Source organism: Apiospora marii (genome assembly GCF_038362585.1).
Source record: "Apiospora marii strain CBS 49790 chromosome Unknown utg000011l_segment0_segment0, whole genome shotgun sequence".
NCBI lineage: Eukaryota > Fungi > Ascomycota > Sordariomycetes > Amphisphaeriales > Apiosporaceae > Apiospora > Apiospora marii.
The window spans coordinates 2,260,797-2,286,578 of record NW_027117382.1 but is presented as its reverse complement, the minus strand read 5'-3'; the positions used below and the strand labels follow the sequence as shown (position 1 = coordinate 2,286,578).

Here is a 25,782-nt window from a genome sequence, read left to right as displayed (position 1 = left end):
GAACCTGACAGGCTTGGTACAGTGAGGGACCACTTGGAAGAAGGAAAAAGGGGTGGGTATCCTGTCGACTAGCCTGCTTGCAAGTGGAAGTCGAGATAGCAGATGGGGGGGACGGTTGGCAGGCTTTATCCAATTTATCAAATCACTTGACCAGGCCCATTTGGAAACCCCGAGTTCCCCTGGTTCCTAGTTCTGGTTCAGAGTGCTTGGCTAGGTTCAATATGATCAAACGCATATTTTAGCATGAGTGAAGCTGGAGACAGCGTGGGACTAGCCAAGCTAGGGTCCCCTCTCCCGCTAATGCAGGTACCGTTCGTCCCTTCGTTTGGCTGTTAGTCACTGCTATTTTGAACGTACTTCTTTCTTTGCTCAAGCATTCACTCGTTACACGTAAAGCGACCAAGCCTCTGGGTGGCGTGGCTACTCCTATGTAGAGTGCTTCATGTGCTATATTTGAGTTCTGTAAGCAGTCACGGTTGTTGAAGCCGTCACCAGCAATCAATCCGAGTCGCGTGTTCAGGCTGAGGACGCGTCGTCTCAGTCGGGCCGGGTCTGGCTGGCTACCTCCTACCTCCTAGACTGAAGAATCCGACGTGTTCCTGCAGCAGCCGGGGGTTCACGTTCATGTTAGATTCAATAGTCGGCTGTGTCGTTCCTTTCCCAATCACGGCTTTTGCGTGCTGGCATGATAGGTGTGCGACTCGATATGGCTGACATTCTGTTTCACCTTGTCGCCTCCGCTGCATTTCAACAGAGTTCAATCATTCTCGTCCAATCTTGTTTCAGATCCATTTGATTAATTCATCGGATTTATCGCAGTTTGCTTGATCGCCTGTCCCGTCTGTGTTCCACCTCGAGCCTGGGCAGCCCGGCCAACGAAGAAAATCATGCACCGCGGCGATGCAGCCTGCCGAAATAACGCGGCAGACCTGTCGACTATCTATCTACATATTTCCTGCTGCCTTCGTTCGTAGTGCTGACCTAGCAACACAAAGACTCCCACGACTCTCGCCAAACGGCACGCCACTCTGCTCCACGCCGCTATTCATGTGCAGTGCCGACCAAGTGGAGCTATGGCGCATTATGCCGAGGGCCCATCACTTTTATTATTGCAAAATACCCCTGGATTGGGCAGTACGATTGGTGTTGTTCGGTGGGGTATTGTCTTGTAGCTTGCATAACGTGAATTGTGCTAGTACGAAGAACGCCAACGGCACGCCTACAGACCCGAAAGCTACAATAGCACTGCCGTAGCTGGACAGACGTATTGATAGGTTAGTATGCATAGCAAGAGGCACATAAGAAAACCTTTAAAAACTTATACGGAGGCCCTTGTGGGCGATCATAGATCTGAATACGACAACCCGGAATGAGATTGTATGTACCTACCTAATTGTAGATCAGCTACGACCATGGTCGACGAGCCACTATAAACGCGTCGCTCTTCATCTTTGTCATCAGTGATTTTCGATTACAGGTGGTCTGTCCACTGTACCGATCCAGCTTGAACCCCCAACCAGGCTTTCTTCTTTCAGGGCAGCCGTATCAAGAAGGCAAACACAATTCAGGCGTCCACAATGCAATCAAGGCGTGCAAAGGGCCAGGCCTAGACCGGGCTCTCGGTTTGTCTAGACCCTGCTGCTGTCTGCTACGATGACGATGATGCCATGTCAGGAAGACTGAAGGCCGCGACAGGCATGTCTGGCCCAACGCCGTCGGGCATGGCTTGGCTAGATCTTATGCAGACAGCAGCCCATCTCACTGCGTCTCGGGGAAAAGCACAGAAAAGAGTCGGCCGGACCTTGCTACATATGTACATATTTAGCACTCACCCAACTACACCGCTAAAGAATGACGTTCCGGCATATGAACCTTAAGTCGCCCGCGCCTATCCACTGCCATCCCAGATCACGGCGAATCTGGAGAGGGTGTTTCCGCCTCCCCACAGTCCAGCCCGTCGCTTGGCGTATATCGCTCTGATGCGTCAGCTGAGCCCGTAAGCGATCAGTGGTCCGTAGCGTCTTTGCACGGGTTGAACTCCATCAATGTCAACTCAATAGGTACTATCCATCCCAAGAGGATGGGCCATTTCGTCATGGCTGCTTGCCGCCGCAGAACTAAACGCACTATTAACGTTTATATGGGTTCGGCGGTAATCGTTAAAACGTTACGGTAGCTATGTTTTGTAGTAGAGCACCGTCCCCAAACGAGCTTCAAACGAGCTTCCGGGGGACGCTTGGAGGGGGATGACTAGACTAGGAGATATAGGCTTCCCGGCTACCTAGCTATGTATCTATTCCTGGCACCCACCCGTTTTCTAAACTTTCACATCTACACCTAATCGGGAGCGCAGCATACTCAACATACTTTCCGCATGTCTTACTGCCGTCGCCCCGAGGCCAGCTGCACTCAAGGTTGGTGCCGCGTAATTCCTCCCGACATGGCAAGTGTGTCTGGGACGGGCCCCAATGGAGGCTAAAGAGGATCGCCGCGGCCACTTTACCCCCTACTCCTGCGAATCCAAGTTGATTCCCTCTCGTCCCTCTGTCTTTGGACCAACATCGCGAATCTAGCGCGTAATGTAAACAGCAGCCCGTATCTCCATTTTCTCATTCACCGCCCGACCCTATCAGAGCCGCATAGCTCGTCAGCCGGTTGGCCAGCCACACGCGAAGGGGACACGCAAGCTTCCACCGGGCCGCCCGTCCATTCACCCGCCCAGCTTTATTTACCTTCCCTTCCTACCCAGGCCCAATCAAGAAGCCCAAAAGAAAGAAGGACATAGGCCGCCCGTATAATACCGGAGTATTTCTCATTGGGGGACTCTTTTACTTCGCAATGCCGCCCGTACTGTTCACCCACGCGCTCCTGGTCGAGATGTTGACAGGCCACCCCTCAAGCCACCTCGACCCCTTCCCAGCCTCCGTCCCACCCGCCCCCAGGGCCGACCCCACGAGTAGCAGCAACAACAACATGTTCCTGTTGTGGCGCCGGCAGACGGACTACCTCGAAAGCGGCGGCGACGACAAAGACGCGATGGCGGCCGCAGCCGAGCGCGGTGCCTACGGCGGGGTGGACGGCGGCGGCGGCGGCAGTTACTACGGCGGCGGTGGTGGCGGCGGTGGTTCCTACCTGGGCACGGGCGCCATCGTCGGCATCGTGATCGGCTGCATTTTCTTCCTGATGATCCTGGTCTGGATCTGCTGGTGCTGCGCCTCGCTCGGGGGCCGCCGCCGCCGCCGGGACCGATCGTGCGACAGTGAGCGGCGGTATCGGTATCGCAGGAGGCGGGACGGGTCGGCGTGTTCCTACGTACGGTCGCGTCCCCGGTATGAGAGAGGACGCACTCTGGTCGTCGAGAATAGTGTCTGCAGGCCGGAGCCTGTTGTGTGCAGCAGAGATTGCCGTGGCTGCAAGTATTATTGATCAAGGGAGGGCTTGCGTCTGGCAGGGCCTACTCAAAGGGGGTTGTCGTTTAAAGGATACAACGACCATATTGAAAACTGCGGATACACTAGGGTATCTAGTATTGGTGGGGTGCACGTACAGTATCATATAAATATAATGAGAAATGAGTTCACGTCAAGATTTCATTCCTTTAACATCTTATATGGGTGCTCTGTTAGGCGACCTCCCGCAGCATCTCCCTGCTGCCATCGTCTATCGCCAAGCTCCATTTCCTAAGAAACCACCCGCTAACCTCCCAGCTCCGCGGTTCCCAGGGCTGGCGTGATCGTCCCCCGCCAACTGTACTGCGATTGCTATTACCGTCATCCGCCCCTGCTGTTGCCACCCTCAGCGCCCCGGAGACGTAGATGTCGGTCTTCAACTCCGTGAGGTTGAACTGGTGCGGCAGCGCCGCCGACAGCAGGATCACGCGGTCCCGGAACAGGGAAAGGGGATCAGATCCAAGCTGGCGTGGTGCGGTACCAGGATCTGGGCCAAGGTTGGGCGCAGGCTGGCCGGCGGAACCACTACCGCCGCCTCGGCCTTGCTGCCGGTCGTGGTCGTCACAGCCGCTGCTGCGCGGCCCAGGGCATCTTCCACAAGCCGGTGCGGGTCGTCCTGCGTCGTCGCCGTCGGGCTGTAAAAGGGCGATAGGCACGCGTACGGGTTGGCGCAGTCTGCGAGCGCCGCCAGGTCGAAGCCCAGTGAGACGGCGTTGTGCAGAAGCGCCGTAAAGATGGCCGTTTGGGATAGCGGGCGTGCGTTCGCGTAGGGGTCGGCGAGGTATAAGGAAGGGGAAGAGGAGATGGAGGGACACCCCTGATACAACAATGGTGATAAAGATGATAACGAAGCCAGTGAGGAATTGATGCTGTTGCTGCTGCTGCTATCTAAGGGAGTGTCGACGGTGGACCTGCTGGTCATAGTCGTGCTGGGATAATCCTGCTGCTCCCAGGTATAATCAGTAGCAAAAAGGGAGGGGCTGATGTCGTATTCGTCAGGAGAAGAAGAAGCGGTGGCAGCGATGCTGGTCGGAATCGTGATGCCACTGTCCCTCCTCCTCGGTCGCAATTCTACGTAAAGAGGTCTAGCAGGGTCTCTACGTTGCCGAGATTGCAGACCTTCTCTCAATTTCTTCTGTCTCTCTCCTATAACCCAGAGTCAGACGCAGCTAAGAGCGGATACACGGCATGGCATAGACGTACGGTATATTTTCTGAGCAGCCCGATTCTGTTCCCTCCGCGCTTGCGTCAAGGCCCGCTTCTTCACACCCGCTGTGGTCTCTACTTCCGAGGCGCCTCTCGATGTGGCACAGGACTCCATTGCTTGTTTGTCCGTGTAATTAAATGGTTTGGGAGAAAGGCCGCGTGCGATCAGTTGTAGGCCAAAGAGGCTAGTTAGATTCACAGTGATATCAGGGTTGGGACTGGGTAAGCCAACGCCACTAGCATTAAGCCCGGCCTTAACCCCGTGGGCCATCCTGGACTGGCTTACTCTGGCTTACGGGCCGCGAGCCAATCAGATTACACCATTCCCCTCGAGGAAAAACCTCATGAGTATCACAATGGCGACAGCGTAGTTAAAATGACAAAAGGGAAAACGTTGGGCTTTGGCTATATGAGGGAGGCCGGGTCGAGCAAAGTGTTGTTCATATTCAAACCAAACTACTACAGCACAATATATCAAGCAAAGCTGCAGATCCCATACACCTTCCATACATCTTGCCCAAATATATTGACGTACGCTGCCACAATGAGTTCCAGCGACCCCAACCCCACCCCCAAAATCATCGTCGTCGTAGGCGCCACCGGCCACCAAGGCTCCTCCGTCGTCCGAACCTTCCTCGCCCTGCGCCCCCACTGGCACGTCCGCGCCCTATCCCGAGACCCGACCTCAGCCGCCGCCCAGCGCCTCTCCGCGCAGGGCGCCGAAGTCATCCAAGCCGACCTGGACGACTCGTCGTCGTCGTCAACGTCGTCCCTCGAGGCCGCCTTCGCAGGCGCCCACGCCGTCTTCCTCAACACCGACTTCTGGGCCCCCTACCGCGCAGCCCTAGCCGCAGGCTCGACCCAAGACGCCGCCAGCCGCCTCGGCTTCGAGACCGAGATGCGGCACGCGCGCCACGCCGTGGCCGCCGCCGCTAAGGTGGCCTCCTCCACGCTGGAGCGGCTGGTGTACAGCGCGCTGGCCCCGCTGCGGGCGGCCAGCGGCGGCAAGTACACGCACTCGTACCACTGGGACAGCAAGGCGGCGGCGGCGGCGTGGATCGCGTCGCCCGCGTCCGGCCTCGCCGACAGGGCCTCGTACATCTACGTCGGCGCCTACAGCACGAACCCGCTGCTCGTGCCCCAGAGGGTGAAGAAGGAGAAGGCAGCTGGCGCGGGCGAGGAAGACGAGTACGAGTATGTGGTACGCCTGCCCGCGGGTCGCGGGATGCGGATGCCCGTCCTCGACATCGCGGCCTCGACTGGGCCCTTTGTGCGGTGCCTCGTCGAGGATGAGCCGCCCAACACCAACCTGCTGGCGTACGACGAATACCTCGACGTGGACGGGCTGATGCAGGCCTGGACCAAGGCCGTGGCAGACTCATCCTCCTCCGGGCAGGAGCAGGAGCACTCGCCACCGCCGCGGCCCCGGTTCGTGCAGATGGACATCCACGAGATGAGCCGTGCGACGGGGTTGCCCCTGGAGGTGCTCGAGGCGCCACCCTTTGTTGAGGAGTTCGGATACATGGGAGGCGTGAGGAGCGGGAGCGGCGGCGACTTCGTTGAGCCCCACCAGCTGACACACAGGCCTGACACCCGGACCCTTGCGGACATCCTGAAGTCGCACGGCAGAGAGTATCTTCTAGGGTCCAAGTTGCCCACAGCGTCCACTATCTGATCATTGGACTAGTGTCTGGGCGACCAGTGTCTCGGGCAACCTCCATCCGCATCCTCATAGACCAAGTCCACGAGCGATAATGGCAAACATGGCTGACGAAACTTGTAAAGATGTCACTACATACATACATTAGAATAAATGAATGTTTCCATCGTGTCTATGGACAGTAGGTGGGAGGCTGCCAAAACCTGCTTGGTATGATAAGTCTCGTTGCTCATATAGCCTGTGAAATCTATGTTCGCCTTCGCCTCTAAATCAGATACCGAAACCCAGGATTTTTTAGTAAAATGATAGATAAAGAGCATTAAAATCAACCGCGTTATGCAATCCCCTCCCCCATAAAGCTCCTTCAACTCCGGCGTGCCATGCCTGGCGACATCTACTCATGACGAATTCGTTACCCTCATACTGCGCGAAGTGTTCCTGTCCTCCCTGAAACCGAGTTGTAATCGGACCCTTCTTGGTCTCGAGACTGGAGGTCCCGGCGCTTCATCTGAGCAGGAGGCGGTCGGCTGCGAGGTGGCGAGGACCTCGGACCATCCCCTGAAGTTTGACGGGGTCCGACGCTTGGGCGCTGCACACGCAACGGCGCAACCGTTCCTGGCATGCCCTGAACAGGTGGCATGGGCGGCACGTTTCCATGTCTCATGGATGGGGCCGCGGCCTTGCTTCGGGTTCGAGCAAGCCCACCGCCTCTGTTGGCTGGGTGAACATTGCTGGTCGGTGGCATGCTGTCTTGACCTCTGCGCATTAGGCTTCGAGGCGGGACTTCGAGATGTTTGTTTGGGCCGCCACCCGGATTGCCAACACTGATCAGGTCTACCAGATGGTTCAGACCCTCGGGGGCTTGGACACCACGGCCTCCTTTCTTGGCCCACTGGGGTGGCTCGTTGAAGGTAGGCTCCAGGTTGATCAAAGGTTTTTGGAGCGGCTGGCGGTTGTTGATGGGGCTGGTCTCTGGCGACCCACGCCTCGACTTAGGGCCGGGAACAACCAATGGATGCGGAACGGCATCGTTCGGGCGCGTACGAGGCTTGTTCTGTGGCTGGCCTGACTGGGTCTGATGGGCATTGCCAGTGTATTGGGGGGCGAGTGCGTTGCTAGGGAACTGCGAGTTTGGCTTCATAGAAGGGTGGAGTGCAAATCGAGGCGGTGCCGGACGCGATTTGACGGGGGAACGTCCTTGAGTGACGGACGTCTTGCGGGTGACTCCCGCATATATCTTTGGCTGAGGCTTCGCGGCAACGGGTTCACGATACTTGGCGGTATGTTCCACAGCAGATGGGAACCATGAAGGCGATTCTGGTGGTGACTCGGGGGTCTCTGGCCGCTTGTTCAAAAGGGAGGGTCCCTCGATGAAAGCGCCTAAATCAGAATCTTTGGTCGGTTCTTTGGATTGTTCAGCTGCGATTGCGGCTGCCTTCCGGTCTTCATACCCGGTGGCCAACAAGCCCGCGCCAGTAAACGCTGCGTCACTGGCGGGGGCGATGTCATTGATAAGAGTGCCCGCCTGCTTCTGGGCCTTGGGGTCCTGTTTCTTGGATGCCGATCTCTTTAGGGTGGTAGGGGGGACAGGTGCAACAGGCAGAACCAAATCCTTTCCGAATTGTGAGAGGCGCTTGTCGAAGCGACCCATGTCGAGGAGAGGCTCAAACTCGCCAAGCCTGTACTGGTTGTCCCCCAGGATTCAGAAGGGCGGGCAGTAGACGACGTTACAGTGTTAGGGGCCTTGGAGATTGGCTTGGGCGGTACGGCTGGTAGCTGCGGAGGCTTCTCATCGATCTTGGGGATCGTGACCTGCTGCGCCGCAGGCCTGCGGTCCACTAGATACCAGCTTCGCCACCCGAAGACCTTTCGTGAGAATCTTGCCGCCATCTCAGCGTCCTCAGTGCAGAAGTATTGCACGTAGTTATCGGTGTTCATGAACATGGACGATTTATGCTGGCTCTTGACAGCAAAGCAGAACTTCTTGGGCGGTTTCAGCTGTCGTCGCGCATGCGCCGGGGTTGGCTTATAGATGTCATAGTCGGATAGGTTACAGAGCCTGACGGTATCCTTGTCAACCCCGCTGGTTTCCGGCTTCTTGGCACTTAGCACCTGGCCGTTGTCCAAGAGGGTGATCCATCGTTTGTTCCACTTCCCCGGCCGGTTCGAGTGTTGCATGTAAAAGCGGTCTCCCTGTGGCGGTTCCACGGTATCTGGTACGGATTCCAACTCGAGATCTTGAGCGTCGCTAGGGGAATCCGACTCGGTGACAATGAGGTGATTGTGTGTATCGCCGTCCCATGAGTTCATAACATCTCGTACATGCTCGAAGCGACGAATCTTTCGCTCCAGCCCCAGGGGGCCATAAGACTCCAGCACTACCATTTGCTCCGCTATTTGGCCGTGGTCATATGCTTTCATGGCCAGGCGGATGATGTCTGAGGGAGTGCTCTCAGGTGTTACTGAAAAGGGAAAGGTGTGCTGTCTATAGCGGACGGAGACAATCTGACGAGTAAGTTAGCACAAGGAACCTTCGGAGGGGGGTGTGGTAGGTCTTACGCGATCTCCTGCATTTACAGCAGATATGGGGGCGTCCATCTGCGGCACAATTCCTCTGCCACCAGGCACAATGCCCTTGGGGGGCTGAGGTAGCTCTGTGAAGGCATAGTTGTTGTCCATAGAGCCAGAGCTGGAGGAAGCTGGCGACATCGATGGTGACACCGAGTCCTTGCTCTTTCGGCCTTTGGTCAAAGCGACAAACTTCTCCAGAACAGGACTTCGTGGCTTGCTGGACCGGCGGCCAGATTCTGGGCTGTTGGCCAACTGGATCCGCAACCGTTCGAGGTCTTTCTTCTTTTGTTCAGCGATCAAGTGATCGTTCACAGCATCGTTGTGGGCCATTTCGCGGGCATAACGGAGAGCATCCTCTCGCTGCTCGCGCAGACGCTGGCTGCGATCGTCACCCCCCGCATTCATCAGGCGGGGGTTCCGATCACTCGCGACGCTGACGTCGTAACGATATTCGAAGTCGGTCATTTCGCTGTCTTGCTGTTGGTTGGAGACAGGCTGTGTATGCCGTGATTGTTGTCGCTGGGGAGAAGATAAAGGGGGACAGGAGTCGGCAGCAGGCGCATCCTCCTCCTTTTCAGTCCGAATCTGATGCCGTTGATGGGAAGGCTTTAATGCGGATGGCACAGATGGGACAGGGGGGGTTGAATGCGGAGTGTCCGCAATCTTTGGGGGTGCAGCGTCGTTGGCATTGCCAGACATACTGGGCCGCCTGCGGTACCGAGACATGGACCTCGCAATAGACTTTCCGGATGAGGACTCAACATGACTTTGATTTTGTTGTGCTCCTGTGCGATCGGCAGCGCCACCGCTGGCGTCACCCCCATCTGAGATGAGATGTTGCGCATTGGAGGGCAATGGTTCTGGCAATGGCGCATTTGGAACGGTTCGCCCACGCTGACTTCTGTATCGGGAGAATTTAGGCTGTTCTATACCGTTGGTTGGCTCCGAAGTAGCGGCGCCTTCATGTGGCGGCATGACCTAGAAGGTGGTGGTCGACCCTGCTCGACTCGACCCAACCTGTGCGTTTTGGTCCGTCTCAGACAATCTACCCAGATCGATAGCCGTGAAAACTCGCAATGATCTCCAACAGGGGTCCCGGAAATCGCTATGTATTCCAATCCAAGGGGCCCTTTTTACCAAAGTGTCACTCGGATTCTAGGTAGATAGATGCCAGGCTGGGTATATCCCCAGGCCACACGTTATGCGCAATCTCCACGGCGAGCAAACAGTCCAGAACTGGGGAGGGCTGCAAGCTTGCAAGGTAAACGGCGCGGGCCACCGACTGAAGGATGAGTGCGCTAAGCCCACCAAAAAGTGTTAACGTTCTTGTTCGGCTCCTACGTGGAATTTCGATCCTGAGGGTCTCGGTCTGAAAGTCTTCGCCGGGAGGTTATTTGCTGCCCATCACTTGTGCTTTTCGAGGCTGGATTGAGACATCACGGGAAAACCCCCATTCGTGTACCAGAGCCGACCTGGGTAGAGTTGGTAGGATGTGCGAGGCTGGAAGCGCAGTCGTAGGTGAAGTGTGCTGGGCCGGAGGGGTCTCAGTCTCATGCAAACTTCCAAAAGATCAAAATATGGTTAACATGAGGGTGGGAGGAAGGTTGGAATTGCAACAGCAGGGGAGACAAGTCAAATGCATGTTTTGTATCAAAACCATTTCGCTCTGGGCATGTTGGACGATACACTGTAATTATAGCCACATGCATGACTAGACCGGTTGGCATGAAGAGCGAATCCAATCACAGCCGTGGGCACAGAGGCAGGTACCATTCATGTACGTAAAGCACCTACGGGAAATAACATTAGCATACGGGGGCCAAGGAGGGGGTGGAATAAACGAACGCAATTGGCATGTTGTTTTGCCAGTCGCGATTGGGGCTAGTCGCATCAGAAGAGGACCGCAGTGACTCGCAGTGCGCAGTGCAGTATGTGCAGCAGTGGCACGGCACGTGGCACGCCCCCATCGCAGTTGCCAGCAACACGAGAGAAAAGGGCGAAAAAAAAAATGAATTACCTACAACCAGCCATGAATCAAGCCGGGTGAAGTGTCACACGATCATTTGCCGCTTGGACAGTTTTTCGTGGTAGTAGATGGGGGCAGGGCTTGTATGGGCTACGGGACGGTTCTAGTTGCGGTACCTACAGTACAGCAGGTAGGCAGTAGGCTAATAAGGGGGGCCCATATTGGGGGAGGAGGCCAAGCAAAGAAGCAAGCAGCAGACAGCAAATGGATCAATTCCAGAACCGCTGGCTGGCTTCGGAAGCGGCACCGCCAGACCCTCTGCCCAGACCTACCCACACCTCAATCTACCTGGGCTGGGTCTAGTTCTTCACCCTAGACGGCACGTAAGCACGCAACCTCCAGCCTGCTTGCTGCATGTTTTGTTCAACTTGCCGTTTGTTTCTAGGTGCTTGGCGCACACAAGTCGGCGTCTAACAAACTCGCGCGGGAAACCTTGCCGTGTTCCTCCCAACTCTGAACGTGCTAAAATAAAACCCCATGTACCTGAAGCTGCCTAACAGATGCCATACATCACCCGCTCAATTGCATATATGTAGGGACTACCTAATATAATCCACACACATGCGCAGCTTTGGGAGGGGGTACGTAAGGGAAGCTGAAGTTGAAGTGGTTTGGCAGCTTTAGTTTAAAAAGTAAAGATATATCTGCATCCAATATCCAATTTAGTTCTAATAGGATGGATAGTCGACACCAAGTTTAATGGGCTGTCAGGCGGGAGAACCAGGTTGAAGGCCAGCGATCTCCATTTTTCTGGTGTAGGTTACGATCCAAACCCAAGACATCCCCTCCATTGACATTTCGACCTGCAGTTTGGTTCGAACCAGAATTCCTTTTGCATAGGGGCAGTTCCATCGTCATTTGCCTTAGGTAAGCAGGCCGACTTCACACCATTGAATCGTATAGTCTTCGCCCAATTTACCCCCGAGATCCGCCCTGAGATACCATTCTGAGACGCATGCAGAGATGGCGGGCGGCGACGTAAAACATACCGCAAGCGACGCGAGCTACTTGAGTCACTTTCAGAAGATTATTCTGGCAGTGAGTGTGGTTGCGTGTCTTGGTTAAAGTGAGCGCATATACACAAGACGGAACGTTCGACAGCTCCAACTTACGATCACCATCGCATGTACTCGGGGAAAACAAATACGAGTTCACGTCTGAGAAAAAACCAACTTATGAGCCCTGCATGTTTGGCACTTGAGCAGGGGGAAAGGTTATGTATGTTACGAGGGATTACTACGTACATGTAGCCAATAGACGCCAGATCGATTCATTTTGGGGGGTCAGGGAAACTAGCTCTGGATGGCGTCTCTACCCTTACAGAATGAACAAAAACCCCTTACTTACTTTCTGCATGTGTACGTTCGCATCACGACTCTTTCTCGGAATAGCTGGACATTTCGCTCTTCCAGGCAAAAACTTGTCCGCCCTTTTCCATGCCTGAGAGCGACTCGGCGTATCGTGAATCAGCAGAAATGGCAAATAGAGCCCTGCATATTTCTGTAATGAGAAGTACATAACGCAGGGCATATATCCATCCATCCGCCCGCCCCCGGTTGTTTGATACGGACCGTTCCGACTTCAAAAGTGTCGGAGCCCACCAACCACCAAGGCAAAGCTCACCAGAGCCTGCAGTTCGTAGAGAGCTCGCATGCGCCAAGACCCATGTTCTAGTCAAAGATGCACCTGCTGTGCTACACCCGGCCAACCTTGTGCTTCCTCCATCGTCCCCGTACCCCGATGAAACAAGAGTAAAATTAGAAATACCCGAACTCAATGGACGACGTCAGCTCCTCTGCCCCTTCTCGACGCAGCCAGGCCGCGACAGCGCAAGGCCAACGGTCTGGTGTAGCCATTGTACCCCGTACCGCGGACGACCTGGCGGCTCTCGCGCGAATCTTCGAGGCCACCTTCGAGGCGTCTGGGTATCCCGTTGAGGGACCTCCCGCTCTAGATCCTGCTGCAGCTCCTGCATTAGTCGAATATTTCTCCGGCCCCCCTGCGCAAGAGCGTGGCGGTTTCGTAGCTGTTGAGGATGGCGAGGCAAGGAGGGCCACGACTACGACAGAGCAGTGCAACAGCAGCAGCAGCGCTCAGACCCCGACCTCCCTGGCGCGGCGAAAGGTTCTCGGCCATGTCAGTCTGAGGCGCGTCGACCCCCACTCCATCGAGGCCAGGCTCTGGAACGCGTTCAGACGGGAGCCCCCGACAACAGTCCCAACATCACCAGCCGCCGCTGACAGCTGCTGCCTGTGGGGAGTCTCCCGATTGGCTATTGACCCAGCGGCACAGAAGCGCGGGGTCGGGGGTCGCTTGATGGACTACGTCGAGCAAGAGGCGAGACACGCGGGCAAGACACTCGTCTTGGGCGTGCTGCACAAAGATGTCGCGGCCATACGAATGTACGAGCGGCGCGGCTGGGTTCGCTTCGGCCAGGAGGAAGGGTTCGCCGGGAGAGATGGGAGGCTATGGACGATGTACTACTATGGTTTGAGCAACGATGCTGCTCTGCCTTGAAAGGAATGGTTAAGAACTTTTGAGTATTGGAGCAATCGAGGGGGTGAAGACGTCAGCAAAAGAATAGATAAACGCAAGACAGTATGACTGTCAATGACTATATACTAGCCATGTCAATGGTAAGACAACTATGTACAATCAAAAGGCACAGTCTTTGCCAGATCTCAAGGCGTCCGAGGCTCAAAATTTTCCCTCGTGGGCGACAGGGGCACGAAAACAGCCTGCGGATAATCCTCGAACTCGGGAAGATCGCACAAGCCCGAGACTTGGCACATACCCACCTCGTCCTGCGCCAGCGCGGTCGAGAAGGCGTCTTGTTCCGCCTGCGTCATCTCACCCCAAAGCGTCTTGCCATCGCGCCGCTCTAGATCGTCATCGTCGTTGTCGTCGTTGTCGCCGCCGTCGTTCCCATCATCGCTCGTACCCCGTATCGTCCGTGTACTTACCGTCGCGTCGTACGCCTCACCATCGCACATGACGAGCTTGCGGCGCCGCAGCACCCTCATGAGGTAAGCCTTGGACGTGACGCCGAACCGCGCCTTCAGCTCGGGCGGTGTCCAGTCTCGGAACCCGCCCAGGAACAGGTCCCGCTCGAGAATCTCCTCCTTGGGGCGCCCAGCGTAGCTCTCGGTCCACTCCTTGTCTGCCCAATCGAAGAACTCGTAGTAGTCGCTCAAGTTCTCCTCCTCGTCGGCATACCGTTCAAAGGCCGTCTTCTTGGCCGCTTCGAGGAGGCTACTCCTACTCCTTCGTAGTGGCGTTCGCTCCACGGGCTCCATGAAGCCCCGATCATTGGCCCCGTCCTCGACCCTGAGATACGCGCAGCCCTCCCAGAATCCCGCGGGGGTCCATGTCTCTGGGACCACGGGGTCTTCGAGGTGACTGCGCTCGGTGGTTCTGGACAAAGGGGTATCCCTTGTGTATGCAGCCGCGATATCCCTAAGCTCGCTGGCTGACGTATCGCAATAATCGTTCCTGTAAGGTGAAGCCCAGGCTTCATCCTCGAATGTGCTTGGCTTGACCGTGGCTGCTAGGCTATGCCTCCAACTACGATCCCCTTTCTTTTCCTTGACTTCAAAAACGTTGTTGCCCCTGTCGATAATTGTCAAACCGGATGACATTTTAGTATGCCTATCCTGCGAGTCGTCAATTCGTGACCCCGGGGTACAACGGAAAGAAGTCTTTGCAAGTCGGCTCAGTTAGTTCTCTATACGCGGGTCTTTCCTCTTATTACTGCACAGTCTCCAAGCCCATCCTATATACAACAGCATCTAAGCTAAATACATATCGCCACCTCATTGATAGTTGCCAGGAACAAGAGTGAGTTCGGCAAGACGTGGCATGGCTTTCAGCGGCAGGATCGCATTGTGGACAAATTGGCGTGAGGACAAAGACTGCAACTGTGACCTACGATCAGGCGTCATTGTCCTAACACCTCAATGTCTCTGAGCTGAAATCGAGAGCGCCATATAATATGAATAGTCCAGAAAGACTTCTTTGTTCCATTCTTCCTTCCACGAATGAGATCATACGGCGTTGGCACATATCGGCGTTTCAACTCAGTGAGTCACCGTTGGCCAACTGGCTGTCAGTTGGAGATTGTTGGAGGTTTACCCAAGAAGCAGCGTAAGAAGTCGAAACAACCCCTATCTCAATATTCTAGGACTAGGGTCGTCCTGGGATAATGATAGATCGTCCTCCTTTCGAAAACTGCTGTTGGAGTGAAAGCTTTACGGAATGAACCGTGTGTTCCACTCTTATTAAAAGTGGATGGAAAACGGTATGCATCTGGAGCAAGCTATCGTGGCCCACCAGTGAGCTCAGTAGTATAGTCATTCATAAAGACAAACTTTTCATCGAATCATCCAGCTGATCTCACCAGCTCATGATTAAACAGGCAAGATGGCCGAGCGGTCTAAGGCGCTCGACTCAAGCGACAGCTTGACCATCATCAGATGGTAACAATTCGAGTCAGGAAACTGGCGGGGGTTCGAATCCCCCTCTTGTCAATTTTTTTGTGTTCGCCGAAGCTATTATTACATGCTCTTGATCTTTTTCTTTTTACCGCTATTTGCTCACCGAAACGGTTTCTCTTTCCCCGCCACCCACCCAACTAGCATCTTATCGCAATACTCCGTAGAGCGCATCGAATTCTGATCCGTTCCCCAACCCTGTTTGCTCTTTTTGATTATCACCCCGACTAGGACCGCCAGGCCCACCGAGCAGCTCCGCAGCTAACTGTGTGTCCCCCGCTTCTCTCCGTTCCCAAACGGGTATCGTGACCGGAGCTCGCACGAGGATCTGTCTATCTGCTTCACGCATCAGCCGGCTAAACAACCCCAGCTCATCTGGCTTCTAGCTCGCTCTGAAGGAGAAATTACATGGCGCCAAGGAAAAGAAACTGAACCCCCCTCAGCTGGGGGTCATGCCCAGCCGGGTGATGGGAAGCTTGACTGGGAATGTTTCCTTGCTTTTATCGATCATGAACATGCATCTGCAAGGGAGCGTTGCAGGGTTGCCGGAATCTTAACCGGGCGCTGGACGGCTCTTTACATGATACGTTCCTCATTTAATTATTTGCAGCTATTCCTATTCCTGGAGAAAATCCACCATACGTAGCTGGGCTGCTGCCAAGGCAGGCAAGTTGGCATGGCCGTTAAAGGAGTGGATTGACTTCACGTCGCCAAGTATATAAGATCTCTCGAAGGTCTCTTCTCTGGGGCTCTATCTGTATATCCACGGTGTTTCTTCAAGCCTGTGATAAGATAACCGCTGACACCATGCGCGTATCCGGCATCCTGAACACCGCAGTATTTGCGCTTTGCGCCGCGGCGGCCACCGTGCCGAGTCCGGTCGAGGTCATCCGCCGCCAACACAACGCCGGCACGGTCATCACCAAGTGCGCCAAGCCGGGTGTCCTCGCACTGGCCTTCGACGATGGGCCGTATCAATGTATGGGCGTCCCTATTTGATTTCGCATCCCTATAAATCCGTGTGTTGACCATATCTGCATATAGACACCTCTAAGCTGGTCGACACACTGAACAATGCCGGCGCCAAGGCAACCTTCTTCTTCACCGGCACTCTATACGGTAGGGAGAGATCTGAATGGTTAAAATGCTATATAGAACGGAAGCTGACAGAGAGATTCATATAGGATGCATCTACAACCAGCGAACTGCTGTCAAAAAGGCCTACGACAGCGGTCACCAGATTGCTTCGCACACATGGTTAGTCATACTGGCACTCATCTCTCAACTGGCTTTTTGCCAGGCTAACCTCCCTTCTTTTCTCCCCCTTCAGGACGCACGCCAACCTGGCCAACCTCGGGACCTCGCAGATACAGTCGGAGATGCAAAAGGTCGAGCAGGCCTTCGTCAACATCTTCGGCAAGAAGCCCGCCTACATGCGGCCCCCCAATCTGGCCACGAGCAGCAACATGCTGAACACCATGCGCTCGATGGGCTACAGCGTCATCACCAACGACATCGACTCGGGCGACTGGAACGGCCAGTCCCCGCAGCAGAGCCAGCAGAAGTTCCAGCAGGCCGGCGCCGGCGGCAACGGCCACATCCCCCTCATGCACGAGACCTACGCCTCCACCGTCGACACCCTCGTGCCCTGGCTCATCAACTGGGCCAAGACCAACAACCTCAAGCTGGTCACCGTCGGTAAGTAGTAGATTTCTGATCCGTAGCTAGCCCTTCCCCCTCAACTCGTTTTTCTGTCCCAACCGTGGAATATGATGGGTTGTGGCTGACTGAGCGGTTAAAATAGCCGAGTGTTTGAACGATGCTGGTGGCATGTACCAGTCTGGAAGCTTCCCTGGAAATGGGCAGGGCAGTTGCTAAGGGCATCATGTCCTTGCCAGCCAGTCTCCTGGAACTAACAATCTTTAATACGATGCGGGAACATACCCCACCAAATAAAGCACTGGAGGTCGGCCGAGCGAGCAAACTAGGTACTCAATAAATTTAAGCGTTCCGCCTCATTTCGTGGCGGGATCGGGGAAACTTCCGGGTGTCCTGTTCATGAGTGAGGAATTGCCAATCCTTGATATGTATTTGCCCGGCTTCGCATGCCTCAAGAGAAGAGTCGCAGGCAGCCCTGACACCAAGAGATCTCGCTTATCTATGAGTTCTGGAAGCGCGTACACGAGCACTCGTTGCCTCGGTGCCGTGTCGCATTCAACCCCTTTTCTCCCGCGACCAAGAATGCCATGGCTGCCAAACTCTGAAAGGTTACTCGGCAGCAAAGCACCTGCTGCACGCACATATAGATGAATGTGCCGCTGAGCCAAAAGCCGACGGCCGACTGATGGATCAGTCGGTTCATTAGTATATGTGCCTTGTCAGAACCAACTCATATCCCGCAGATGAGTATTGATATATACCCACTAAGCACAGCTTTCCTCCCTTATCTGGGCCGGTGTAGCCCACTGCCTTGGATTCTATCGTCACTACCAAACAAAGAGACGTTGACCAGCTTTTTATGGACGGCTCATTGTCACAAACCAATTTTGGTGGTCGGATGGTCTAGATAGCCCCCACGAAAGTCGATATTGGAGATATATGTAAGGAGGGCAACGTGATGTCAGTCTCACTCAGCACTGGCACCCGCTCTGCGGTGTTGGGGTCTGCAGATCGTTTACCCCAGGGCAAAATGATCAATCATGAGCCATTGCAGCACGCACATACGCACGCAGCATGCTGATCCTGAGAGGCACATGCACGACATAGCTTCTAAAGATACCGAAACTGGGGTTACACGCGGCCACGTACAAAAACCCGGCCAGCCTATCACATATCATACCGGAGAGGTTTGGGTAATCCCAGAACCAACGTGCTTTGATTTACGGGCGGAAGGAGTGTCATTTGCCACGTGCCTGGTGTAACCTGCAGAAGAGGTTGCTCATTGCCATCTGGCAGGGTTTCCCAAACCCACGTCTTCTACGTTCACGCAAGGAGGTGTTGGTTCTCGCCTGGCGACGACTTGTCAGGGGGTGAATGAACGCTGCTGCTATCGGACAGCCCCCCTACTGCAGCCTATTAATAGCACCGGGAAGTACCTAATTTGTATTCACGATCCGGCTAGTGCGGGGCAGAAGAACCCGACAGACTGGGTCAGTGAAAGGATGCTACTCCGTACCTCCATTGCGATGGGCATAATAGATCTGGGAGGATCTCAGGTGGTTGTTAACAAACAGAAGGCGCGAATTATTACAAAGCAATAAATTGAATATTAGCAATAAATGTCATCTGCCATGGTGTCAGATACGTCGGGGCGTGTAATTGCCGTTATTGCAGGGGATGCCAATAGCCCAAAAGTCCTAGACGGGGTTGCCGGGAATTCGGTTTCTGTGTCCTGTCGTGTTGCGCGCGCCTCTCTTGAATACCTAACCTACCTAGTATTGCGTGACATGGGCATGAAACTAGGAGCGCATTCTTTATCACCGGCGTTTGTCGTTCATGCGGGCGGGCAATCACGCCTGCTTGTCATGGACCGTAATAAGTCAGGTACCTGCTTCTGCCAACCCATGTTGGCAGTAGGGCTCCCGTCGCGGCTTGTCACTGCAAATCCTGGGCGGGCAGAGTCATGCATGCGACTTGATGGGATGGATCATGGATCACTGCATCACCCACTCCGATCCACATGCACCCAACATTCCCACACTCAAAGAGGAAAGTACACGTATTGGACTTGGACTCAAGGAGCAATACACGTAATCGCCATTTCAAGGGAAACAAAAGACATGGCCCCTATCCCAATACTTTGTTGTGAGCTCGCTTTAAGATTCTGGTGATTAATAGACCATGCACCACCGCCGGGAAATTGCCTGTGCCTGCTGGTTCTAGGTAGTAGGTAGTAATCCAATACCTAATGTTCGCTGGAGTCTGGACGCTGGCAACCCGACGGGAAGACTGCACGGTACTTGCCGTGCCGTACCTTACCCACCTTGCCCGCCTGCACCTCCAGATGGCCCCTAGAACCACACCTTGTCTTGGTTGACCTCTGCGAGCCTCGATTGACGAAACTTGGGAATACTCACATGCCATGCCAGACCTAACATTGTGGTAGTCAGTCGGTGGATGCCCCCATTACATCCACTTGCTGAGTCCCCCTCGTCCCTCTATTACTAAGTGACGAGTTGCAAGGGCTTTATATTGCTGCTAAGACACCAATTCCCAGCGACCGCCCAAATCGTCCCTGCTCCAATCCGACCCGATACCTTATTTTCTGGCACACGTGCCTGACTTCCCGGATACTTCAATTCTTCGGCCGCCACCTTCATTTGTCGTCGTACAGCGAAGAGCCCCTACCTTTGGACGTTTTCCTGTTGGCCATTCACCGGCGTTGCCAATCAGGCTCTCAGCCGCGACCGACAAACTCTCAACCTTTCGAGTTGCCCGAAACATTTCCTGCTGCTTCAAACTCACTTCAATCGTCTCGTCTTTTGCGAAAAAGAGTTCCGCACTGCACTGACTCGCGAGGTGCAGCAAGTGGTTATGATCTCATCTCGTTTTCGCCAATTCGACTAACAGCACTAACACGATTGGCGCCCATCTCCTTACTGCCACCAGCGATCCCGCGTGCCTCTATTCCACTCTACCCAAAAATTAATCGACCTGTCCTCCTGGTTACACTTCACAATACCACGACTTTATTTCGCCAGGCTCGTAGACAGGGCTGCCATCATTTCAGGCCCAACCCGGGTCTCCGTCGCCCGACTAGTATGCCCGACTTCTCTCAGCGCTTCCGGCGCTCCAAGAAGGGTGCCATGGGACCAGCCGCTTCTCCTGTCAGTGCCCCCTCCTCCGCGAGAACCTCCGCCGACGGACGAGCGACGACGCCCGCTCGCGATGCACCCCCGGCCCTCACCATCACAACCTCGACAACACCGCCGCGATCGAGCCATAGCACGCAGAGCGCCACCAGCTTTCATCCGCCCAAATCCCCCTTTCGCAACTTCAAGTTCCGCTCCTCGCACAAGCGGGCGCGCTCCCCTGCCCCGGCGTCGCTGGCGCAGCCGTCCTCACCTGCGCTCGTGAACCATGAGCACGACCCCAAGGATCGTACGGCCGGTCAGAGCGACGTCACCCAAGCTTCTAAACAAGGGGGCAGTTCAGGGGACGTGCGGCACAAGATCCCCGCGTTCTTGAACCAGTCCGTGCCGGATATCGTCGCCAAATATAGCGAGATCAACTGGATGGAGGGGAGCGGACCATGCTGGGCACCCAAGACCCTTTGACGCATTCCCAGTATGCACCACTGAGTCCGATGTATCGCAACCTCGACCGGTACGGCAATGTCCAGCCATGGAACAGCAACCGAATCAAGCTCCAGGTGCCTGAAGGCGCCACAGATTATATCAACGCTTCACCAATCATCTTGAAGTCCCCGTTGGATCCCAAGGAAAGGCCGCCGCACCGGTACATTGCCATGCAAGGCCCGAAAGGTAACACCACAGAGCACACTTGGCGCATGGTGGCAGAGCAGCTGCAAAGCCCTGCCGTAATTGTAATGCTCACCGAAACGCACGAGAAGAACATGGAGAAGTGCTTCCCGTACTACCCGCGACAAGTTGATGAGACGGCAGAGCTGGGTGAAGCTGACGAGTTTGAGGACGGCTTTCGGGCAAGTCTCAAATGTGTCTCGGTCGAAGAGAAAGCCGAGGGTGCGATTGTAATGCGCCAGCTTGCGTTGCACGTTGAGGGTCGGGATGAGGACATGGTGGTTTGGCATCTCCTGTACAAGAAATGGCCCGATTACGGAGTACCGGCACTGGAGGACATCGAATCATTCTTCGAGCTCATGCGACTGTCGCGAGCCAAGAACGCCAGCCCGGATAACCCACGCATTGTCCACTGCTCGGCAGGTGTCGGACGCAGTGGCACTTTCATTGCTCTGGAGCACCTGATGCGGGAGGTCGACTCGGGCGATTTGGAGAAGTACGACGAGAAGAACGGGGGCGCGGATGCACCGGACCTGGTCTTCGACACGGTCAACACGCTTCGGGAGCAACGGAGGATGATGGTCCAGGCCGAACCTCAGTTTTTGTTCATCTACCAGGTTCTCCGGAAGCAGTGGATGGAGAAGTACAATGTGGTCGAGGAAGACGACGAGCCGGCCTCTAAGCGATTGGAAGTTGCCCATGACCCCTTTGTGGAGGACTAAGCCCGCAGTCTCCAGGAGTGTCGACTTTTGCACTCTAGAAAAACCGGTGGACTGACTATTGGGTCCGTCCACGCCACTTTCTTTCTCGTTTCGTTTCGGAGCAGGTGTATATTCGTGACCGGGTAGCAGGAGGCCCGGTCTACTAGGATTGTATTTGGTTTTCGTTTCTGCCAACAAGCCAGGATGGCCGCCCTTCCGCGGCCTTGATACGAAATAGGAGTTCTGCGCAGAAAAGCAAGAATCACGTTATCTGATTTGCATTTGCATTTGGGGATCGGAAAGGAGAACAATTCAGCATAGCGTGGTGCGGTCGATTAGGGCGGGTGATTTGGCAAGAGATGCATTTGTAACATGATGGTGCACGGCGATTGCATCAGAAGAGGAGCGTTTGTGTAGCATTGGTCGGTATGGCCGGAAACGGGGGAACGGTTCTCTTCAGTTTTAACTTCTTTCTCCTTTGCGCACGCACAAGCTTAGAGTCAAGTACGATAGCAAGCAGATGGACGATGGACGGATTGCATGCATTTGAGATACCCCATTGCGCAGCACAGCTCGGTTCTTCCTCTCTCTTTCTCTGCGTTTCTAAGAGACAGACCCGAAACTTAGGAGACAGGATAATAGATACACAACAGGGAGCAACGGCGACTCTGTTGACCACATGTACATATACCAATTCTATTCATCTGCGACCCATAAGCAATGCATGCCTCCAAGTAAATCAACCCGTATCGTGCCAGGCTTTGCCCCTTACTAAGTGGACATGAACGAGGAAATATAGATGGCATATTACAGGGGTGGTGTTGTACTAATGGCGTGACTTTACGGATAGTTTCAACGAAGGAACTTACCCAGGTGAGCATTGGATGGCATGAGGAGCGAGACTATGCACTTTTGTTTGTCATCAGGAAGTCAAAGGCTATTCGGCAATTCGCCATTAACAAATGGCTGCAGCTATTGCGTCACGAAAATGATGGCGGGGTAGGACGATGGAGAGAGTTGGACGTACATAAATACATATGTAATCATATGTAAACATATTCAATAATACTTTATCGATCACCAATTTCTATCTGACTATCATATTGTTTGTTACTTAAGTTCTGTAATCTGATTGTTTCGATAGTCTTCATATTCAGGGGTATACATATACACGTGCTGCACATAAATACGTGAGCTGAGTTCCCCAAATAACAATGGCAAACCCCAAATCCCAACCGGACCTTCTGAAGCTCGGCGAGCGGCTCTTGCACCAGGGCCCCGTGAAAACGCTGCGGACCCCGAAGCGCGTCCGGATCCAGTTCGGCAGCACCATCGTCGCCGACACCACCTCGGCGCTCTACGTGTGGGAGCACGACTACTACCCCTTTTACTACGTGCCCCTGTCGGCGTTTCGAGAGGGGCTTCTCAAACCCAAAGACGACGAATCGTCGTCTTCCTCGTCGTTCTACACGGCCAAGCTCACCGTAGGGAACCAGACCACGGACCGGGTCCTGGCGTTCGGCGCGGACCTGCCGCCCAACAGCGCGGCGTGCGTGCTCGCCGGCCACGTGCGGATCGAGTTCGCGGCCGCCGGCGTCGCCTGGTTCGAGGAGGACGAGCGCATCTACGTGCACCCGCGCGACCCCTACAAACGCATCGACATCCTGCCGTCGACCCGGCCGGTGCGCGTCTTCGTCGGGGGCCGGCTGGTGGCCAGCGCGCCCTCGGCCATGCACCTGTACGAGACGGGGCTGCCGGTGCGGTACTACCTGCCGGCCACGTCCGTCGCGGGCCACTTGGACCTGTTGAGAGACAGCGGGACGACGACGCAGTGTCCGTACAAGGGGGAGGCGAACTACTATTCGGTCGTCTTGCCGCCGGAGAAGGGAAAGGGGAAGGGGGAGGGAAAGGAGGGGGAGGAGACGGTGGTCAAGGACGTGGTTTGGTATTATCGGACGCCTACCCATGAGAGCGCGCGGATCGCGGGGCTCCTCTGCTTCTACAACGAGAAGGTGGACATTGAGCTGGATGGGAAGATGCTGGAGAGGCCCAAGTCCATCTTTGCATGAAACTCGGGGGAGAGGCGCAAGTGTGGGTTCGTGTGTATGTGTGTGCGCTGGTGAATATAGGTGAAGTAATTAGCCGCCAGGGCGAATATTGAGACTTTCGTATAATTGGACCGCATTCTTCAAGCGGGAGAAGGGCTCGACCTCGAGTCCATTGTCTTAGGTACGTGTGTGCATGTACGCGCACATGTGTGTGTAGGGGTCCATCTGCAGATGGGCTTTTACATTTACAGAATGTGGGTGTCACCCCGGACTTTCGACATCTTAAGGCCGCCTTCGAGCCGTGATACGGATACTGCATATGTGAGGCGAGGACGGCATGACGGTCACGTCGTTCTGTACGACACTGTAAGAGGACAGTAGCGTCTTTAGTCAGAGCTGACTACTTAAGCAGTCAAGTCGAGGATGAACGAATTACAAGAGACAAGACAACGAACGAGGAGATAACGGGAGAAACTGGACCGGCGCGTAAGATTGATACCTGTCAAGCATCAAGCTCACCGCATCCGGGTAAATGCAAAGAACTACCAAAGAGCCACACACACGCATCGGGGAGCAAGTGCCCTGGGACCCCGGCATGGCAGAGTGACGACGGCATTGGCGGACCTATCAAGTCGTGGTCATTGTCGTTACCGTCCAGTTTAACCTCCCGGCCCGCCCGTCTGCAGCTGGGATTGTACATTATGACAGATAAGCTTGCTGAGATGAGGTTGTGCAACGCTGATTTCTCGTGGCTCATAGATTAATCAAATGACGTCGTCGCCGCAACCGCAACCGCAACCGCCACCCCCTGGCAGCTGAAAATCACACGGTTTTGGGATGAACTGGTTCATTGCAGATCTTGGGCCTCGAGTCCTGCCAGAGATTGGGATTGGCCATCGCATTTCCTTCCGACTGTGCGGGAGACGCGGACCTTAAGTCCGACGGGCGTCGCGGACAAGACCGAGGCGAACCAACACGAGTAGTCGGTTCTGTAGTCGGGTCGGATAGACGACCTATTCTAGTCTCTAGTGTACGTAGATCTACTGTACCCTCCGAGGAGGACCCTGAAAAACCACCACCCTATCGGGGGATATAGAATGCGTATTACTAGCTGTCCTCGAGTCGGGCACTTCGAGCTTGAACAACTAGCCTACGCTAAGCTAACCCAAGACTAAGGCTAATAAATTAAAAAACCGATTTTTTAATTTCTTTAAAGTATTAATAAAAAACTATAATATTTTAAAATAAAAATTAAATCTATATTTAAATCCGTATTTAAACCTTTATTAATTTAGAAAATCCCTTTTTCTATATTAAAATAAATATAATTTCTAAGTAAATTAAAATTAAATTAAAATTAAAATAATCGATTTATAGAAATTTTATATAAATTAAATATTATAAATTAATATAATTAAAAAATAATATTTTAAAATAATTTTATAATATATAAATATAAATAAAATTAAATATTATTAAATTTTTTAATTTAACCTTAAATTAAATATAATATTGTTTATTATTAAATTATATATTAAATCTTTAATTTCCTTTTTTTTATAGAATTAAATTAAATTAAATTATTTTAATATATTTTAATATATATATATTAATATAAATAAATATTAGTTTATTAAGTTTTTTTTATATAAAGTTTGTTTTAATATTATAATAAATAAAATTTATTATTAAAAAAGAATATTTTAATAATATATTATTAATAATTATACGATATAATTTATATATAATTTCGGTTAATAATAAATCGATTAATTTATTATATTATTAAAATTAATATAATAATAAATTATATTAATATATTTTTATAATTAAAATAAAGCTATTTATTATAATATTAAAATAGGCTTAAGCTTGAGGGATTTTTAAAGCCCTTTTAAGGCTATATAATATTTATAACTTATCCTTTTTAATTAAAAAAAAATAAATATAAACTTTATTTTATATAATTATTTAACGATAAATTCGATATTTAAATTATATTAAATAATTTTTATAATTTTTATATTTTTATTAATAATTTATTTATTAAAAATATTATTTTAAATTAAATTATTAATAAAAAAATAATAATTTATAATAAAATATAAGGTAACTTCGAAATCGATATTAAATTTATTTAAAAATTATTTT

General features: G+C 53.1%; 9 protein-coding genes across 9 annotated transcripts; 6 read left to right on the top strand and 3 right to left on the bottom strand.

The window, feature by feature from the left end:
• Nucleotides 1–2,838: 2,838 nt before the first annotated feature.
• PG985_013806 (uncharacterized protein) lies at nt 2,839–3,426 on the top strand (the record flags this gene model as incomplete). The annotated part of the gene is made up of 1 exon (XM_066833572.1): nt 2,839–3,426. The coding sequence occupies one exon, from the start codon at nt 2,839–2,841 to the stop codon at nt 3,424–3,426; it is 588 nt and encodes a 195-aa protein (XP_066678312.1).
• Nucleotides 3,427–3,622: 196 nt separating this feature from the next.
• Nucleotides 3,623–4,770, bottom strand: PG985_013805 (uncharacterized protein; the record flags this gene model as incomplete). The annotated part of the gene is made up of 2 exons (XM_066833571.1): nt 3,623–4,266; nt 4,653–4,770. 2 exons carry the CDS (start codon nt 4,768–4,770, stop codon nt 3,623–3,625), a joined length of 762 nt encoding a protein of 253 aa, XP_066678311.1.
• Nucleotides 4,771–5,199: 429 nt separating this feature from the next.
• PG985_013804 (uncharacterized protein) lies at nt 5,200–6,330 on the top strand (the record flags this gene model as incomplete). Its single annotated transcript, XM_066833570.1, has 1 exon — nt 5,200–6,330. The coding sequence occupies one exon, from the start codon at nt 5,200–5,202 to the stop codon at nt 6,328–6,330; it is 1,131 nt and encodes a 376-aa protein (XP_066678310.1).
• A 403-nt stretch (nt 6,331–6,733) lies between these two features.
• On the bottom strand, nt 6,734–9,861 carry PG985_013803 (uncharacterized protein; the record flags this gene model as incomplete). Its single annotated transcript, XM_066833569.1, has 3 exons — nt 6,734–7,999; nt 8,047–8,820; nt 8,875–9,861. 3 exons carry the CDS (start codon nt 9,859–9,861, stop codon nt 6,734–6,736), a joined length of 3,027 nt encoding a protein of 1,008 aa, XP_066678309.1.
• A 2,827-nt stretch (nt 9,862–12,688) lies between these two features.
• Nucleotides 12,689–13,429, top strand: PG985_013802 (uncharacterized protein; the record flags this gene model as incomplete). Its single annotated transcript, XM_066833568.1, has 1 exon — nt 12,689–13,429. The coding sequence occupies one exon, from the start codon at nt 12,689–12,691 to the stop codon at nt 13,427–13,429; it is 741 nt and encodes a 246-aa protein (XP_066678308.1).
• Nucleotides 13,430–13,593: 164 nt separating this feature from the next.
• Nucleotides 13,594–14,550, bottom strand: PG985_013801 (uncharacterized protein; the record flags this gene model as incomplete). The annotated part of the gene is made up of 1 exon (XM_066833567.1): nt 13,594–14,550. The coding sequence occupies one exon, from the start codon at nt 14,548–14,550 to the stop codon at nt 13,594–13,596; it is 957 nt and encodes a 318-aa protein (XP_066678307.1).
• A 1,659-nt stretch (nt 14,551–16,209) lies between these two features.
• On the top strand, nt 16,210–17,280 carry PG985_013800 (chitin deacetylase; the record flags this gene model as incomplete). The annotated part of the gene is made up of 5 exons (XM_066833566.1): nt 16,210–16,381; nt 16,447–16,521; nt 16,587–16,659; nt 16,733–17,100; nt 17,207–17,280. 5 exons carry the CDS (start codon nt 16,210–16,212, stop codon nt 17,278–17,280), a joined length of 762 nt encoding a protein of 253 aa, XP_066678306.1.
• A 2,882-nt stretch (nt 17,281–20,162) lies between these two features.
• PG985_013799 (uncharacterized protein) lies at nt 20,163–21,604 on the top strand (the record flags this gene model as incomplete). The annotated part of the gene is made up of 2 exons (XM_066833565.1): nt 20,163–20,609; nt 20,690–21,604. The coding sequence occupies 2 exons, from the start codon at nt 20,163–20,165 to the stop codon at nt 21,602–21,604; spliced, it is 1,362 nt and encodes a 453-aa protein (XP_066678305.1).
• Nucleotides 21,605–22,797: 1,193 nt separating this feature from the next.
• On the top strand, nt 22,798–23,652 carry PG985_013798 (uncharacterized protein; the record flags this gene model as incomplete). Its single annotated transcript, XM_066833564.1, has 1 exon — nt 22,798–23,652. One exon carries the CDS (start codon nt 22,798–22,800, stop codon nt 23,650–23,652), a length of 855 nt encoding a protein of 284 aa, XP_066678304.1.
• Between the last annotated feature and the right edge of the window lie 2,130 nt (nt 23,653–25,782).